The sequence below is a fragment of the Periophthalmus magnuspinnatus genome, chromosome 9 (assembly GCF_009829125.3).
Source record: "Periophthalmus magnuspinnatus isolate fPerMag1 chromosome 9, fPerMag1.2.pri, whole genome shotgun sequence".
Classification (NCBI taxonomy): Eukaryota; Metazoa; Chordata; class Actinopteri; order Gobiiformes; family Gobiidae; genus Periophthalmus; species Periophthalmus magnuspinnatus.
Window position 1 is genome coordinate 3,155,021 of NC_047134.1, and position 17,288 is coordinate 3,172,308.

At 44.4% G+C, this 17,288-nt stretch overlaps 1 protein-coding gene across 1 annotated transcript; it reads right to left on the reverse strand.

Moving 5' to 3' along the window:
- Positions 1 to 11,559: 11,559 nt before the first annotated feature.
- On the reverse strand, positions 11,560 to 16,311 carry tor2a (torsin family 2, member A). The gene is made up of 5 exons (XM_033972876.2): positions 16,122 to 16,311; positions 14,634 to 14,899; positions 14,072 to 14,247; positions 13,605 to 13,732; positions 11,560 to 13,169 (listed from the first exon to the last, which is right to left on the reverse strand). Exons 1-5 carry the CDS (start codon positions 16,252 to 16,254, stop codon positions 12,925 to 12,927), a joined length of 948 nt encoding a protein of 315 aa, XP_033828767.1. The 5' UTR covers positions 16,255 to 16,311; the 3' UTR covers positions 11,560 to 12,924.
- Positions 16,312 to 17,288: the final 977 nt, after the last annotated feature.

The window sequence follows — 17,288 nt, forward strand, 5'->3', positions numbered from 1 at the left end:
AACAAAAAAATCTTATTTTTTTTGAATAATTCAAAGTAATATTTCTCTTTCACACATTTTTGTTGTAGGCTGAAAGCAATGAGATGCAAATCAAGTCGCTATCCAACAAATTTACTCGCGATCTTGAAATTTCATTTTCATTAATTCAAAGCTGACAATCGATTTGTCATGGACGTGTGAAAAAATTCACAGGGGCCTTATTTGTGATGGGGCACAATGTGAGAAAGTCACATGACTGTATCTGTTATGGTTTAGGAGAAAAATAATGGGTGGAAAAAAGGTTTCCATTATTATTACTTTTTATTTTTATAGGTGCCGGATTGAAGCCATTTTTGACCACCTGAACTAAAAATCAAGATTGGCAAAAAAGTCATTATTTTCATGGGTAAAAAAATTAATGTTTCAAAATGACTCAATAGCGCCACCTCAAAAATCAAAATACATTACGGCAATGAGAGACCTTTTTCATCGTAGACAAATGACATTTGGTACAAACATAGAACATGTCAAGACAAGTAAAAAATTATATTATGACCCCACCCTAAACCCTACAGGAAGTCGGCCATTGTGGGCGGAACCCCATTTTTTCAAAATTTTAACTCACATCTGAATTTTTTATGTCTTGGATTTTCATTCAAGAAACTTGCAAATTGGTCTAAATGAACTAGATCCATGTGGGATTATAGGGAACTCTCTTGAATTTTTCTAAGTCATAAAATGTGGGTGTGGCCAAGACGCAAACAAAAAAGCAATTTTTTGAAATCTTAAATTGTGCGTAACTCACACATGCAGTATCCTAGTGCCCGGCATTAATATACATTTTGTCCAAAACAATAATCTGAAACATTGATATATAATTTACATAGCTGAGTCATTACATTGCTCCACAGCGCCCCCTTGAACTTTTGAATGGGACCAAAAAAATGAGTTTGTCCAAAACATTTGAAATTTGGCATGGACATTTGGCTTGACATACTGAACAAAAAGAACATACTCTATTTGCAAGCGTGTTGCCATGGCAGCATCCAACATTTCCCATAGATATACATGGATTTTGGTTAAGTGGGATGAAATAAATTTGTTTGGTATAAACCATTGAAATTTGGTGCATATATTCCACACATCAGGCTCTCTTTGGAATGAATGGAGTAGTATTAGATAAACGCTGATTTTGGGGGTGAGCGTAAGCGGGGACGAGAGGCACAAACTCCACAGTGGAATATATCCCACGGTCGCAAGGGGTGGCGAGGGCCTTTATCACTGCTTGTAGTTTTAATGTTTTTTTTTTTTTTATATTAGTATCATTATTATTATTATTTTTTGTTTTTCTCCATTTACATTCTCTAATCTTCTTTTCTCACTTATGAATTACTAGTACTAGTATTTTCCTCTGCTGTTCCCACCTTACTCCCTTCAAAATCACAGAAATATCACACACGTCACACACACAACACAAACTTGTCATGTTATGTCTCACCACTGTATGTAACTGGTAAAAAAAATGAAAAAATCTGAATTTGAACACGTTTAATCTGTTGCAGGACGTGGAGGTAAAGTAATTTTAAATACATAATGTTTACTCTTGTGATGTATCATTTGTAAAGTTAAACTCATGTAAAATATGACACACTGGAAATAATGTGACTTTACATAAGTACCTGAAATTAAACAGTGATTTAAAGCTCCCAAAGCTCCTATGCTTTTTAATATTCACCTGAGCTTTGGCATTTAAAATCATGGATATGTAGAAATGGCTTCACTGAGTAAGTGCAAATGTTTTTGTTTTTTTTTCATTTTCAGTCTGGATTGGTCTAGCGCGCTCTGCTGGTGACAGTGGGGAGTCAAACAGTAGCAATGGACAAGATTATGAAAGCATTTTGAGTCATGGAAAGATCACAGCTGAGTGGTTCCCAAACTGGTGAGCATATTTTATCTACATTTCACTTGTTTGTGTTAGTCCAATAGTTTAGTCCTGTTACAATATTTATAGCGAGTTGTTTTTCTTTGCAAAAGTGAAGGAGATTTGGGGTGTTTTTGTTGTAATTCGATAAGATTTGTGCTGTGGAGGGGTGAATAAGTCCCTTCTATGGCTAATTATTGGTTCATTCTGCTGTTTATTTATTATTTAAGATACTGTATCCAAATAACTTTACTTTTAGGATGATTAAAAAAAATAAATACATAAATAAAATACATATATATATATAAATTGCATGTTGATTTTATGTTGTAAATTTTGTGATATTTTATTCTTGTATGTATCGTGAAGCGTCTTTGAGTGTCTTGAAAAGTGCTATATAAATAAAATGTATTATTATTATTTTTATTATTATTAGAGGATGCAAAGGAGTCAGAAGGAGCAGAGGAGAGGGTCAGAGGGAGCAGAGGAGAGGTCAGACAGAGCAGAGGATGCAGAAGAGAGGGTCAGAGGTAGCAGAGAAGAGGGTCAGATAGAGCAAAGGATGCAAAGGAGAGGGTCAGGGAGAGCAGAAGATGCTGAGGAGAGGGTCAGATGGTGTAGAGGAGAGGGTCAGAAGGAGCAGAGGATACAGAGGAAAGAGTCGGGGGAGCAGAGGATGCAGAGGAGAGGGGCAGAGGAGTAGAGGATGCAGAGCATATGTTTACTTGCTCTGCATCCTAGGTAGAGAAACAATAGAAATCCCACAACCAGAGGGATGATCAACAGGAAAAAGATCCTAAGTCCATTTCTCAGTGAATGATCTGAAATACACATATGCAAACGTGAATGGCTTCTCCAAAGTCAGTGTTTCAGTCACAGAAACTTAAGAATAAACAAAATAATTGTCAAACTGTCAAAATAAGTGGAACCTAAACATTGTTTTCATTTAAAGGCATATTACTCTATTTTCTCTGTTCTAATGTTGTTTCCTCGTCACAAACAGACCTGTAGTTGTGTTTTGTTTCATTCACACATGTTTAACACACAAACCCTACAGATTTAGGCTGAGTTCTTCTCTCAAACTGAAAACACTCTGTTCCACCTTGTGATGTCATCATGTGGTAATAGAGGAAGTGCTCCACTGTGTTTTTAAACTCCACACACCTTCACTAGAATCATTTCGATCATTTCAGCTCTGGAACGCCCAATCTCTACTGAACTAAAGGTAAAAGTAGCTGTTAACTAGAAACTACCACTTCATGACATCACAAGGTGGAACAGAGCATTTTGAGCTTTGGAGATTGACAGACTAATAGTAAAATGTTACTCAAACATGTGTGAATGAAACAAAACACAACTCCAGGTCTGTTTTTGAGGAGGGAACAGCATTAGAACATGGTTTAAATCTCACAAGAGTCTATTTTGTGTAATATAGGATCTTTAAATTTGCTACAGTAATTCCCCTTTTGTACAAAATAAAGAGTTTTAACTACACTTCACTTTCTGGATTCATTTCATTTCTGGGGGGCATGTTTAAGGTGGAACTTGGATATGCTAAATGTCAAACTGACTTCACAAACATTTGGCCCTTAAACAGAAAAACCATCTAAATAATTATGTAAACTACTTCAAACACGTCCAGACCTATGGTAGCTGGTCCGCTGTTGATGTCTCCTCGTCCTGAATAGGCACAGTCTGGAGGACCCCAGCCCACGTCACGGTGACACTGGCCCATGTTGTTACAAACCTAAAGGAACTCGATTACACCATGTCTAATGTAAACAATATGGCGCTAGCTCTTAGTTCTTCGTTCTCACTCACAGACGGTATGAAGAAGTGAACTGAGTGAGTGTGACGTCACCCACAGCGTTCAGCTCCAGTCAAATGAAGCTAGCAGTTATAGCGGCGAATTTAGAGACGAGTTGCATATTAGGAATTTCAACTCTAAGTATCATAGCAACCAAAGAGCCAGTCAGGAGCGAGGCTGTTGAAGGTAACGCCCCTTTCCGCCCGCACCATTGGTTTAGCAGGGAGCGGGCGCTTAGCAACACTGTCAATCAAACCTGTTGCTCATGCTACCGGGAGCGACCTCGGGGAAAGATTTGTCTTTTTTGATTTTATGAAGAAGGTACAAGTCTGGCGCCCCCTCCCTCTGTTGTGTCTTGAGCCGTGTTCAGACAGTACCATCCAATCAGATCAGTTTATTTCAGTGACGCATGTGAAATGAAGGAGCTCATTGGTCACTCATCATTTACAAACAAATTCAAATTCATCTCACAGATTCTCGAGAAATCTGTGTGTTTTTCAGTCCCCTGTGATATGTTTTTCCTTTTTTTCCCCCGTAAGCAGCCATATTTGTCAGGTTCATCAGGTCTTCCAATAGTTTACTATAATATATTCTTTTTTGCAGATCAAGGTTTATATATATATATATATATATATATATATATATATATATATATATATATATATATATATATATATATATATATATATATATATATATATATATAATCTATTTTCTAAGTCATAAATTGTGGGTGTGGCCAGCCTGCAAAGAAGAAAGCAATTAAAAAAAATATTAAATCGTGCGTAACTCACACATGCAGTGTCCTAATGCCCCACATTAATATACATTTTGTCCAAAACATTGATCTGAAACCATTAATATACAGTTTCCATAGCTGAGTCATTACATTGCTCCACAGCGCCCCCTTAAGCCTTTGAATGGTTTGTCCAATTAGTTTGTCCAAAACATTTGAAATTTGGCATGGTCATCCAGCTTGATATACTGAGCAAAACAGCCAATAAGAACATACCTCTATTTGCAAGCGTGTTGCCATGGCAACGTCCAACATTTCCCATAGAAATACATGGGTTTTGGATAAGTGGGATGAAAAAAAAAAAAAAGTTTGTCATAGACCATTGTAATTTGGTACATATATTCCACTCATCATACTGAACAAAAAAGTCAATGAAGACATACCTCTATTTCAAACTGTGCACGTGTGAAAATGCCAGAAATGCTCTCATTGGAATGAATGGAGTGGTATTAGATATTAATTTTGGGGGGAGGGGAGATGTAAGTGAGAACAAGAGGCAAACTACACGGTGGCATGTACCCCACGGTGGCATGTACCCCACGGTGGCATGTGCCCCACGGTGGCATGTACCCCACAGTGGCGAGGGCCTTTATCACTGCTTGCAGTTTTAAATATTATGATTATGTTATTGTTTGTCGTAATATATTCAACCATTTTGTTTCTTTTTTGTCATGATTATGACAGTGTTGAGAAGATGGGGCACTGTGAGAAGCTCAGAGGTACATTTTGGGCACATCAGATTCTTCAGTTGTATTTGTAGAGCACACAGAAATGTCCCAAATGTGTAATCTGACTTACTCAAATGTCCAAACTTTAGTCTGACTCAGAGGCTCCGTCAGGTTTGAAATGTCCATCTCAGTTTTAAACAAAGATCTGTCTGAAACGTGTGACTGGATTGTGTAGTGGACTGTGACAAATGCTTGAATGTTTTATGGATGAAGGACCCCCAGAGCAGAGGAGGAGGCGTGTCCAGTCTCATGCTCTGACCTCTGACCGCCGTTGCCCTTGTGTGACCCCCGCATGACCTCTGACCCACAGGACAAAGCGTTGCATACGTTTGAGAGTGCAGTCGATGGGAACCGGGTGATGGAGGGGCCCGGTGCGTTCAGGACGGGACCTTTGACACATGTGAGTCTGAGAGCCAGACTTTGGCTCTGTGAATATGAGCCATACGCTGTTCACACCTGGGCATGGCCCAACTGTGGACCAGGGTCAATACCTGGAGACAAATTTTTCACAGGTATCGATACTAAAAAAGTCCCACTGACAGAAATGAACCTTTCCTGAACATATTTATAATGATGTTGAGCTGTATCTTTCACAAGTATAAGACACACAGACTAGTATACACCATGGACCACTATGAACCTACTGCACACTGAGCACTCTTCTCCTTTCTCTTTCCTCTCTTTTCTCTTCTTACATTCCTATACCCTCTCTCTTTCCTCCCTCTCTCCTCATCTTCCCTCCTCTTTCCTCTCCTCTTCCTCCATCCTCTCTCTTTCTCCCCATTGTTTTACCTTCTTCCTCCCCCACTATCCCTCCCCTTTCTCTCTCCTCCTCTGTCCCTCTCTTTCTCATCTCCTCTTTCCTCTCCTCTCTCTCCATTCCTTTGCCCTGTCTCCTCCCTCCCCCTCCTTCCTCTCCTCCTCCTCTTCTTCTGAGAGCAGGTATAAGACACATAGACTAGTATACGAACATGGACTACTATGGACATCATCGTGGTATCAGTATCGATATTGAGTATCGAGTATTGAGTTGATTCTTTAGTATCGAAATAAATATTCTGCCTGTGTCTGATTTGGAAAAGGTCCAGCTGAAGCAGAAGACAAACCTGGTTTAAACTGGAGGGACAGAGGGAGAGAAGGAGAGAGGGACAGAGGGAGAGAAGGACAAAGGGAGAGAAGGACAGAGGGAGAGAAGGAGAGAGGGACAGAGGGAGAGAAGGAGAGAGGGACAGAGGGAGAGAAGGACAAAGGGAGAGAAGGACAGAGGGAGAGAAGGACATAGGGAGAGAAGGAGAGAGGGACAGAGGGAGAGAAGGACAAAGGGAGAGAAGGACATAGGGAGAGAAGGAGAGAGGGACAGAGGGAGAGAAGGACAAAGGGAGAGAAGGACAGAGGGAGAGAAGGACATAGGGAGAGAAGGAGAGAGGGACAGAGGGAGAGAAGGAGAGAGGGACAGAAGGACAGAGGGAGAGAAGGAGAGAGGGACACAGGGACAGAGGGAGAGAGGGACAGAGGGAGAGAAGGAGAGAGGGAGAGAAGGACAGAGGGAGAGAGGGACACAGGGACAGAGGGAGAGAGGGACAGAGGGAGAGAAGGAGAGAGGGAGAGAAGGACAGAGGGAGAGAGGGACACAGGGACAGAGGGAGAGAAGGACAGAGGGACAGAGGGAGAGAAGGACAAAGGGAGAGAAGGACAGAGGGAGAGAAGGAGAGAAGGACAAAGGGAGAGAAGGACAGAGGGAGAGAAGGACAGAGGTACAGAGGGAGAGAAGGAGAGAGAGACAGAAGGACAGAGGGAGAGAAGGAGAGAGGGACACAGGGACAGAGGGAGAGAGGGACAGAGGGAGAGAAGGAGAGAGGGACAGAGGGAGAGAAGGACAGAGGGAGAGAAGGAGAGAGGGACAGAGGGACAGAAGGACAAAGGGAGAGAAGGACAGAGGGAGAGAAGGACAGAGGGAGAGAAGGAGAGAGGGACACAGGGACAGAGGGAGAGAAGGAGAGAGGGAGAGGAGGACAGAGGGAGAGAGGGACACAGGGATAGAGGGAGAGAAGGACAGATGGACAGAGGGAGAGAAGGACAAAGGGAGAGAAGGACAGAGGGAGAGAAGGAGAGAAGGACAAAGGGAGAGAAGGACAGAGGGACAGAGGGAGAGAAGGAGAGAGGGACAGAAGGACAGAGGGAGAGAAGGAGAGAGGGACACAGGGACAGAGGGACAGAGGGAGAGAAGGAGAGAGGGAGAGAGAGACACAGGGACAGAGGGAGAGAAGGAGAGAGGGACAGAGGGAGAGACAGAGAGAGGTAGAGAGGGAGAGATGAGAGAGGGACAAAGGGGAGAGCAGGACAGAGGGACAGAGGGAGAGAAGGAGAGAGGGAGAGACAGAGAAAGGGACAGAGCGAGAGATGTAGAGAGGGACAGAGGGAGAGATGGAAGAGGGACAAAGGGAGAGACGAAGAGAAGCAGAGATGGAGAGAGGGACAGAGGATGGATTCACAAATTTACACTCGTCTTTATAGAAACACACTTGCACTTGCACCTTATTCTGTATAAATAGTAGTTTTCACATGAGCTCCCCCTGCAGGTGTCGTCCTGTGACTGCAGTTTGGGTCACATACACACAGATACAAATAGTGTTGAGATCTTAAGCCACGCCCCCTTTTTAGTCGACTAATCGATCGGCTGCACATGTCTTTAGTCCATCTTGAATTTCTTTGGTCGACTACAGCGCCACCTGCTTCACAGACCATAATAACCCCGGTGGAGATAAAACTGCAGGGCATCAGGGGCACAATGAAAACACAAACATTCATTTACATAATACAGTTTTCAACACATGTCAGATAAAAGTTTCGCATTATTCAGGCTGAACTGTCTGAAGTCACCACTGTCCGATGACACCCGGGCACGAGCACGGAGCAAGCGCGTGCGTCCTTCAGGGTCTCGCGCACTGTGGCCTTTGTCAGTGTGCACGCGCGTGTCTAAACTTAATCACCGCGTCCCCAAAAGAGACACCCCACTTTCACTCACCCTCTGTCCGAACAGGACCTCCAGAGACCGCGGATAGCGTGAGGCATGACCCGGGCACAGCGCTTCATCCGCGGCTGCAGCTCCGCACCACAGCCCCTCCACCTCCGGAGCGTTTCACCGAGGCCCGTCACAATCTTACCCGCGCAGTGCAGGCTCCGGTCCGACGTCAGGGCGCGCAGGTCCGGCCTTTCCCCCGGTGCTCTGAGGCTTTGCTCGGGTGTGCATTTGTGACGTCTGGATCCTGGATGTCCCGGATGTCTCTGCGGGGCGCGACTCTCAGGTCTGCCCCGGGGGAGGACCCTCTGTCCGGGGATGGTCGCCCGTGGGACCCGGGGCCAGCGCGCGCAGTGGAGCAGGTGCACGCGGAGTTTCAAAGTTCCCTCCAGAAAAGAGTGGCCCCTGTGAGCTGTGGTGAGGTCATCCACGGGCCTGGTTAAAGGTGCTGGATCACACTAAACTGACGCTGGGGAACTTTAAAGGGCTTATGTTACAATATTCTCTGATTTATGTTCTAACGCTGTTACCTCCGCAAAACAGACCAGGAGTTGTGTTTTGTTTCATTCACACATGTTTGAGTAACACTTTATTATTAGTCTGTAACATCTCCAAAGCTCAAAATGCTCTGTTCCACCTTGTGACGTCATAATGGTGTCTCAGTGTTTATCCTGGAGGTGGCAGAGGTGGTTCTTGTGTTTGGACACAACACAAACCTGTGACGGAGTCGCCCGACGACAAACTTTATTAAGTACAGTCAAAATATCAAACCAGTGTGGATGAACTGAACCAGGACTAAGACCTGAGCAGTTGTTTCTGATTGTCCAAACGCAATTCTCGTGAGTTTGTTTGACGCGAGAGTTGAGTTGGACGTCTGTGACCGCTGCTCCTGTTCTACCCCAGAACACTCAGCCTGGATCTGCTCCTGGTTCAGTCCTGGTTCAGTCCTGGTTTAGTCCTGGTTCAGTCCTGGTTCAGTCCTGGTTTAGATGTTTTTAATGATGTCAGGTTTGTCAAGAGGGACATGGAGGAGAGGGTCAGAGGGGAGGGTCAGAGAAGCAGCGTAGAGGGTCAGAGGAGAGGGGCAGAGGAGGAGTAGAAGATGCAGAGGAGGTCACGGTGTATTAAACGGCACATTCCTGGAGTTTTATGTAAATTTGTCTGAAAAGAGCAGGACAAAGGAGCTGCTCGGCATCATGGGAAATGGCCTGGATAAATATGGTCCATGAGGCTCGAGGAGTTTGAGAAAAACTCAAGACGTTCACATCAGGCCAAAGTTTTCAGAAATAACTGTAACTGTCCATGTGTTCATGTGCTCGATTACATCAGACACAAAGACTGAAGAGAGGCCCTTTCACACACACTTCCACAGGGGGCGCTCACACACATTCTATGATGTTCTTTTTGTGCCCAATTTAATCCTAATATAGACTTGGTTCAGTCCTGGTCTAGTCCTAGTTCAGTCCTGGTCTAGTCCTAGTTCAGTCCTGTTTAGTTCCAGTTTTGATGTGTGTGCAGCACACACACACACACACACACACTATGCACAGAGCTCTTAAAGTGTCCTCATGTTAATAATAAAGGTCGAATAAAGCACATTACGGAACATTCTCAAATAAAGTCCTTGTGAGACTCTGAGGCAGCAGTGTTGGGAGACTCAGTGTTTGTGAGTTTCTCACAAACTCATTTCTTTTGTGTTTGTGAGAAACTCAGCTCCCATCCATCATCTGCTGTCCAAAGACCAGACCAGGACTAGACCAGGACTAGACCAGGACTAGACCAGGACTAGACCAGTACTAGACCAGTACTAGACCAGGAACTAGACCAGGACTAGACCAGGGACTAGACCAGGACTAGACCAGGACTAGACCAGGGACTAGACCAGGACTGAATCAGGACTAAACCGGGACTAGACCAAGACTAGACCAGGACAGAATCAGGACTAGACCGGGACTAAACCAGGACCGAACCAGGACTAAAGCAGGACTAGACCAGGACTAGACCAGGACTAAACCAGGACTAAACCAGGACTAAATAGGACTAGACAGGGACTAAACGAGGACTAAACCAGGACTAAACCAGGACTAGGCCAGGACTAGGCCAGGACTAAACCAGGACTAAACCAGGACAAAACCAGGACTAGACCGGGACTAAACCAGGACTAAACCAGGACTAAACCAGGACTAGGCCAGAACTAAACCAGGACTAAACCAGGACTAGACCTGACCCCGGACCAGGTCTAGACCAAGGTCAGGACCCAGACCCTGGTCCTTTGTCCAGACCCGCCTCCTCTGACTTCAAATTATTCAGGGTTTTTCACATTCACTTAAAGCTGCACTCTGGAACTTTTCTGATGGAGGCTCTGCCACCTGCTCATCTCCATGGAGATATTATTGCTTTATCAGGCATGTTCCGCAGTATGGCATTAAACATTCAGCATTGGTTCAGTTACATGTGATTTTATTGCTGAAAATGACATGCATTATCTGTAACAGGGCTCACTTCTCCACAGATCTGACCTGTTACTCTCCTTGTCTCCATGGAGAAAGGCCAGTGTAATACCATACTGTGGAACAGTACAGACAACGCAACATCTCCAAGCAGGTGGCAGAAAAAAGACACAGTGCAGCTTTAATGTGAATGAAGTGACTAGACTCAAACACAGGACATAAAGCACAACTCTCCCCAGTAATGAAACACTGTGGAATATTTCGGCCTCAGACATAAAGCTCAACTCATGGGTTTGCACTGGTGAGGTTTAAAGTGGGTCTGAGGCTCTGATGATTCTGTCGGACTTCATCTGGATGAGAAAAATGACAAAGTAGAGTCCCACACTGACGACCTGACACTGACGACCTCACACTGATGACATCACACTGACGACCTCACACTGATGACCTCACACTGATGACATCACACTGACGACCTCACACTGATGACCTCACACTGATGACATCACACTGATGACCTCACACTGACGACCTCACACTGACGACGTCACACTGACGTTAGAGTTTATACCCAGTGTACTAGATGGTTGCTAGGTAAGTTATGGCATTCCCCAGTGTGGTGTCACATTTTAATTGATTGCACATTTTTAGTCAAACGATCTGAAGTGTTTTAGTCCAATGAGTCCCAGCTTCACAGTCGCTTTAAATTGAAAATCACTGACCTTTTCCCTGTCTGTGTGAACGTGTGTCTGTGTTCACGTGTCTGTGTTCACACAGACATTAGTAGTAGTAGTGAACATGTGTCTGTGTAAACATGCGCTACAGAAGAAATCAACACTTTGATTGATTTGCTTTCTTTTATTTTGAAAAGTGCCGAGAGCGGCTCCAGGCAGCGGCTTTAAGATATTTAAAACAATAAAAATCATTCAAATAAATACGTTGTTCTTTTGAGTCTGTTTTTAAAAGGTGACACGCCCTCATGTCACCTGTCGCTCCTGTCTCTGAGTAAAGTGTGTTTTCTGTAAAAACACTAGACTGTACATTACATACACATAAATATCATTATTGTTATTAGATGTTTAAAGGCATCAAACACTGACAAAGTCCCAAATGTTCAGACTCTAAAAACATCTGGCTGAACCATTAATTCAAAAAAAAAAATCACTCAGAGGACACAGGGAAGGCATCTGACACACAGGGCTTGGATCTCACAGGGGACATTGCTGATTTGTTGATTTGAATTCTGGGTAAATTGTCTGAACACAAAAGCACCTGGTAAAAACAAAACAAAAACACTTGATAAAATCAAAGGCATTTAACACTGTTTCCATTAGAATATTAAATAGTCCCTTTACAAACACTATCATTTATTAAAGAAGGGCTATTTTACTCCCTTTGCTCTCCATGCTAAGTCACTCCCGCCTCACAGCATTACCACAACACAATCCCACGAATGAAACTACTGCAGGTTTGTCGAGTTGCTGTGTAGAGTTTTGTATATTTATGGAGAATTGTTGTGTGGGACCATGGGTGAGGTAGGCTTGTGGGCGGAGCCTCGTACAGGCTTGTGCTGCTAACTGTAAGGAAGGTTTGAATAGGGCCTGGGAGAGATCACTAGATTATTCAAACATTCATAGATGACATGTTTTTGATGAACAGTGTTACAACAAGGGAGAACGCTAAAAAACAAACAAAAACACTCTGCAGAATACCCCCGCTTTAAAGTCTCTCTTCACAAACACCAAACGTGGTTCAAATTCTTCAAGTCTTATTTGTGATTTAGTAAAAGTTACATTCTTGTTCCAGGCTCAAGCTTTTCATGGTCTTCCAAAAACCTGCTCCAGCTCCATGTTCCTCTTCTGACTCCTTCAAGAGTTCAGTCTTACTAATTTTGGCAGAGTCACAGGTAGAGGAGGTAGAATTTGGTGAGGGCTTTTATTGTGGCGGGGATTTATAAACAGTAGAGCATTCCATGGAATCTGAGTCAATTAAAATGTGTAAAGGAGAAGAGGTATTTCTGTAAATATTCAGATTAAACTCAGGATTCACCAGTTTAATCTGTCTTTACATAAATACACTGTTCCCCCTGCAGGTGCCGTCCTGGGAGAGCAGTTTGGGTCAGACACACATAGGTACAGAATAGTTTTGAGAGCTTTAGCCCCGCCCCATTTTTAGCCAACCAATCGATGGGTAGCACACGTCTTTCAAGTGTTATTGTGAAGGGTCATAGGTAGAGGTTTATTTTGGCAGGAATGGCCTTACATCCTGTGGAGGAGAAGTAGTGTCCTAGTTTGGGGGAATAGCTCATGGCGCCCCCCACAGCCTGCACCACGTCACTGCGCTCACACTGGCCCCTCTGACACAGCTGAGCCTGCACACACCTCTCCACATGCACGCGCGTAAGGGGCAAGAAGGGCACGAAGACCGTCACCAGGCTCTGAGAGAGGATCCGTGAACGCGAGAGGCCGCCTGAAACACACACAGACACACACGCACAAACACACACAGGTTAGGGTCAGGCAGTGTTCAACACTTCACAAATATGAAGAAAACTTCACCAGATGACTTTACAAAAGGACGTCTTTGTGTGTCGCGGCTAGTGCATATGCTAATTCCAGAGTCTAATAAATATTTAAATAACACCACTTACATTATGTTACATTTAATGTTCTAATAGAAGTTAGTATTAGTACTGGCACATAAAGACGTCTCTGGGTGCGGAGTTCTGGGTTCTTATGTAAATAAACTTCTCCTGCCTCAGAAGCCCAGCCTCTTCTCTTTAACTTGGGCAACTACAGTTTCGTCTACAGCAGCAGTATCAGTGATAGTATTAGATAGTAGCAGTAGTGTCATGTGTTGAAGGCCTCCTGAGATAGTATCAGTAGTAGTACTATTAGTACTCACCGTGGGTGGAGTTGAAGGCCTCCTGAGAGATGGCCTCTTGGAGCTCGTTCAGTCTGATCTCGTCTCGGTCTCGGCCTGAGTTCCAAGCATCCAGTGTCACTGTGGAGATGACCCGCTCCCCCACAGTACTGCAAAAAGTAATGTAGGATTACTACAGTACTGCAAAAGGTCCTAGAAGTTTCCTACTACCCACAGAGCTATAAACACTATCCCATTCTGACAAGAGAAAAACTATCCACATACTCACAACCTCACAACTTACCATTCACCAACTACGACCAGGTACAAAGCAGGACTAAAGCAGGACTAAAGCAGGACTAAAGCAGGACTAAAGCAGGACTAAAGCAGGACTAAAGCAGGACTAAAACAGGACTAAAACAGGACTAAAACAGGACTAAAACAGGACTAAAACAGGACTAAAACAGGACTAAAACAGGACTAAAACAGGACTAAACCTGGTCTCTCACCTGATGAAGACGTAGATGGCTTTGCGGTAGTTGGTGCTGTAGACCACATGGGAGGGTCCGAGGAAAGGCTCCAGGACGTCGATGAGTCCTGGAGGCATGTTCTCCATCTCATCGAACAGGAACACGGAACGAGCGCAGGCCGTGAGGTTCCCCTGCACCCAGTCCTTCAGCGCCACCTGCAGCACACACAGGGCAGGGCATCAGGTTTTAGACAGATTTTACTCTCTAAATCAGTGTGTGTGTATAAGAGGACATGTGTGTGCCAGTGTACACATGTGTGTGAGTGTACACGTGTGTGTGTGAGTGGACACATGTGAATGGACACGTGTGTGAGTGGACACATGTGAATGGACACGTGTGTGTGAGTGGACACATGTGAATGGACACGTGTGTGTGTGTGTGAGTGGACACGTGTGTGTGTGTGTGAGTGTAGACATGTGGGTGTGTGTGTGTGTTGAGTAGACACGTGTGCGTGAGTGGACACGTGCGTGGGCACGCGTGCGTGTGTGTGACGGGGCACATGTGAGTGGACACAGGTGTGTGAGAGTGTACTGAGACTGACCCTGTACTGGTGCACGCGTTCCTTTCGGGGGAAGTGCAACGTGGGGATGAACCTGTGCACATGAGGACTGTTCACACCTGAGCCGTACAGGTGAGACACTAACATGGAGCTGACCAGAGTCTTCCCCGTCCCAGAGCCACCGTGCAGAGACAACACCAGGGGGCGCTCTGGGCTCTTTGTCCGGATGAAAGCAGATACTTCCTGTGAAACGGCGTCCTGGGCCAAATGCTGCCCGAACACGTTTCTGTACAAGTCCCACTCCAGACCTGAGACACAGAGACACAGCAAAGTCACGGTTAATGGGCCATATTTGAATTTAAGATGGTGAATTATGGAACTTTTCTGGTGATGGGTTTGTCACCTGCTTTTGAAAATTGTACTGTCTGTTTGTTTTGTTGTTTTGTCTGTTCCCAGGTATTTTATGGCCACAAAATACTTGGCTTGTCTCTATGGAGATAACCAAGTTTATGCCATTTGGTGGCACATTCCTGCAAAACTAAATTTTTCCACTAAAAATATCCACAGTGCATCTTTAACCAGTAATAATCCTGTAATAATTCAAACGATTCATGAAAAGAACATACTCCTCCATGACACTGAGCAAAACACTGGTATCTGCAGCTTTCGTCGACTAAAACAAAACGGGACTTTCACAACACACAACACACAGCACACAACACAGTCTGAAGTCTAGGTCAAATGTAAAGGTGGAAGTGGCTGGATCCGAGTGTCTGCAGGTCCCTGTGATCTCAGTGTTCTCTGCTTTTACACTGTGGACTTTTTTGTTTTAGAGTCACCTACTAACCAAGTATTGATCAGAGTTGTGACTTGTACATTTGTTCTTAAACGAACAGCTCTGTCACATTTAATGTTTGTGTTTTGAGCTTTTACAGGTGAAAATGTGTGATGTCATCTGCATAACTATGGATAACAAACATTTCAGACGTACTCTACGTAAACTAGCCAATAAACACAAATATAGCCAATAATTACAAAGAGACAACGCTTCACCAAACCCCAAACTAAAAGTTTTGTTAGTCTAACCTCATTTACCTTAAGACACATGTGGTGCACGAGCATAAACAGCACGTGCATTTGTCAAATGTTTGTCCAGCTGTTAGCATCAGGAGCACCACTTCCGGGTTAGCTAGCACAACATCCACAACATTCAAAAACCCTCCGCTAAAAGTGAATAAAAGACGATAATGTGAACAAAACTACACGTACACAAACGGTCACAGCTACGTCTAAACGTGATGGAAGTTTAAAACGGATTACGCGGTTGTATTTAGTGTGTTTTGGTCTTGTTTACAGTTAGCCTGGTTAGCTTTAGCACATCCCGATACCCCCTGGTTCTCCTCGCTCACTCCCCGGTCCTCTCCCCGGCTCCCTGCCCCGGTTCTCCCCTCTGGCTCCCCGGACCTCTCCCCGGCTCTCTCCCTCTGTTCTTCCCCGGTCCTATCCCCGGCCCGTCTTCGGCTCACACACCTCTGAGGTCGGGCTTAAAGTCGCACTCGCAGCTGTCGGACAGGGAGCAGTAGAGCTTCTGGAACACTCCGTGGACCGGGCGGAACCACGGGCCGAGCAGCGGGAGCAGCGCCCACAGGCAGCGGCGCCACATCTTCACCGCGGAGCCCGGAGCGTGGACGTGTGCGGCTCATGCGACTCCACGGGCCGGTGGTTCGGGTTGTAGTTTTCTAAGAGCAGCACAGAGCGGGAGGAGCGACGGGGAGGACTACATTTCCCATGAGCCCTCTGTGCTGCTGTACACGTTAGATGGCAAAGGTCAGTGATTGGAACGAGATAAAAACACATATATATAATAACAATGAGACGGTAAAGTAAAACAGTGTTATTTTCTCCCTGTTTATGGGTGTGAGGACTTTTCACAATTTAAAAAGTTATAGTTTAGTTTTAAATAGTTAATTACTATGGCAAAAGTCTTTTTCGTCATTGTGAAACTCATGGACAGACTGAAGTGTGTTGAAATTATAAATTCATGTTGTGGGTTAGTTGTGTGGCCACAGGGGGGCGTACAAAGCCAGCTGTTACAGGAGGTGTTTGTTGAAGATACCAGAGTATTACAACATGTATCTTATAATTTGGCCTATTACGCATATGTGCCTCAGCTCTACCACTGAGCCACACAGCAGTAGGCCTTTTTTCTGTCAAACTATGAGGCCTACTCCTGTAAATATAACATCTTCCTTTCATTATTACTACATTACAGACGCACGGCCTGCTGCAATCCTGCACTGAACTATCACTGGAGGAGTTCGAGGAAGTGTCTGGGGAGTGGGAAGGCTCTTTGGACTGTTTAATTCTAAACAGCTGCGTGACGTTCTCTTTTACATTTCATCCCTGGGCTTCAGAATGATGAAAAATTAGAACCATTGCAGTAGCGATTGCCAATTTAAAACAAAATATTATATAGTGATGATTTGTAAGCGGTCACAAGGGGGCGACCCGTTCATATATATCTGTATAATTACACAAAATGGTGCTTTTATTTATTACATTTTTGCTCATACCTGGCGTTTGATTTGCTGCACAGCCTTGGTCGTCCAGCCACTTCTTCTGCATTTTTGTGTCTTCTCCATGTGACTTTTGCCTTGTCCTTAGTATAAATTCGGGGTTTAATCACTGTCTCTTCCC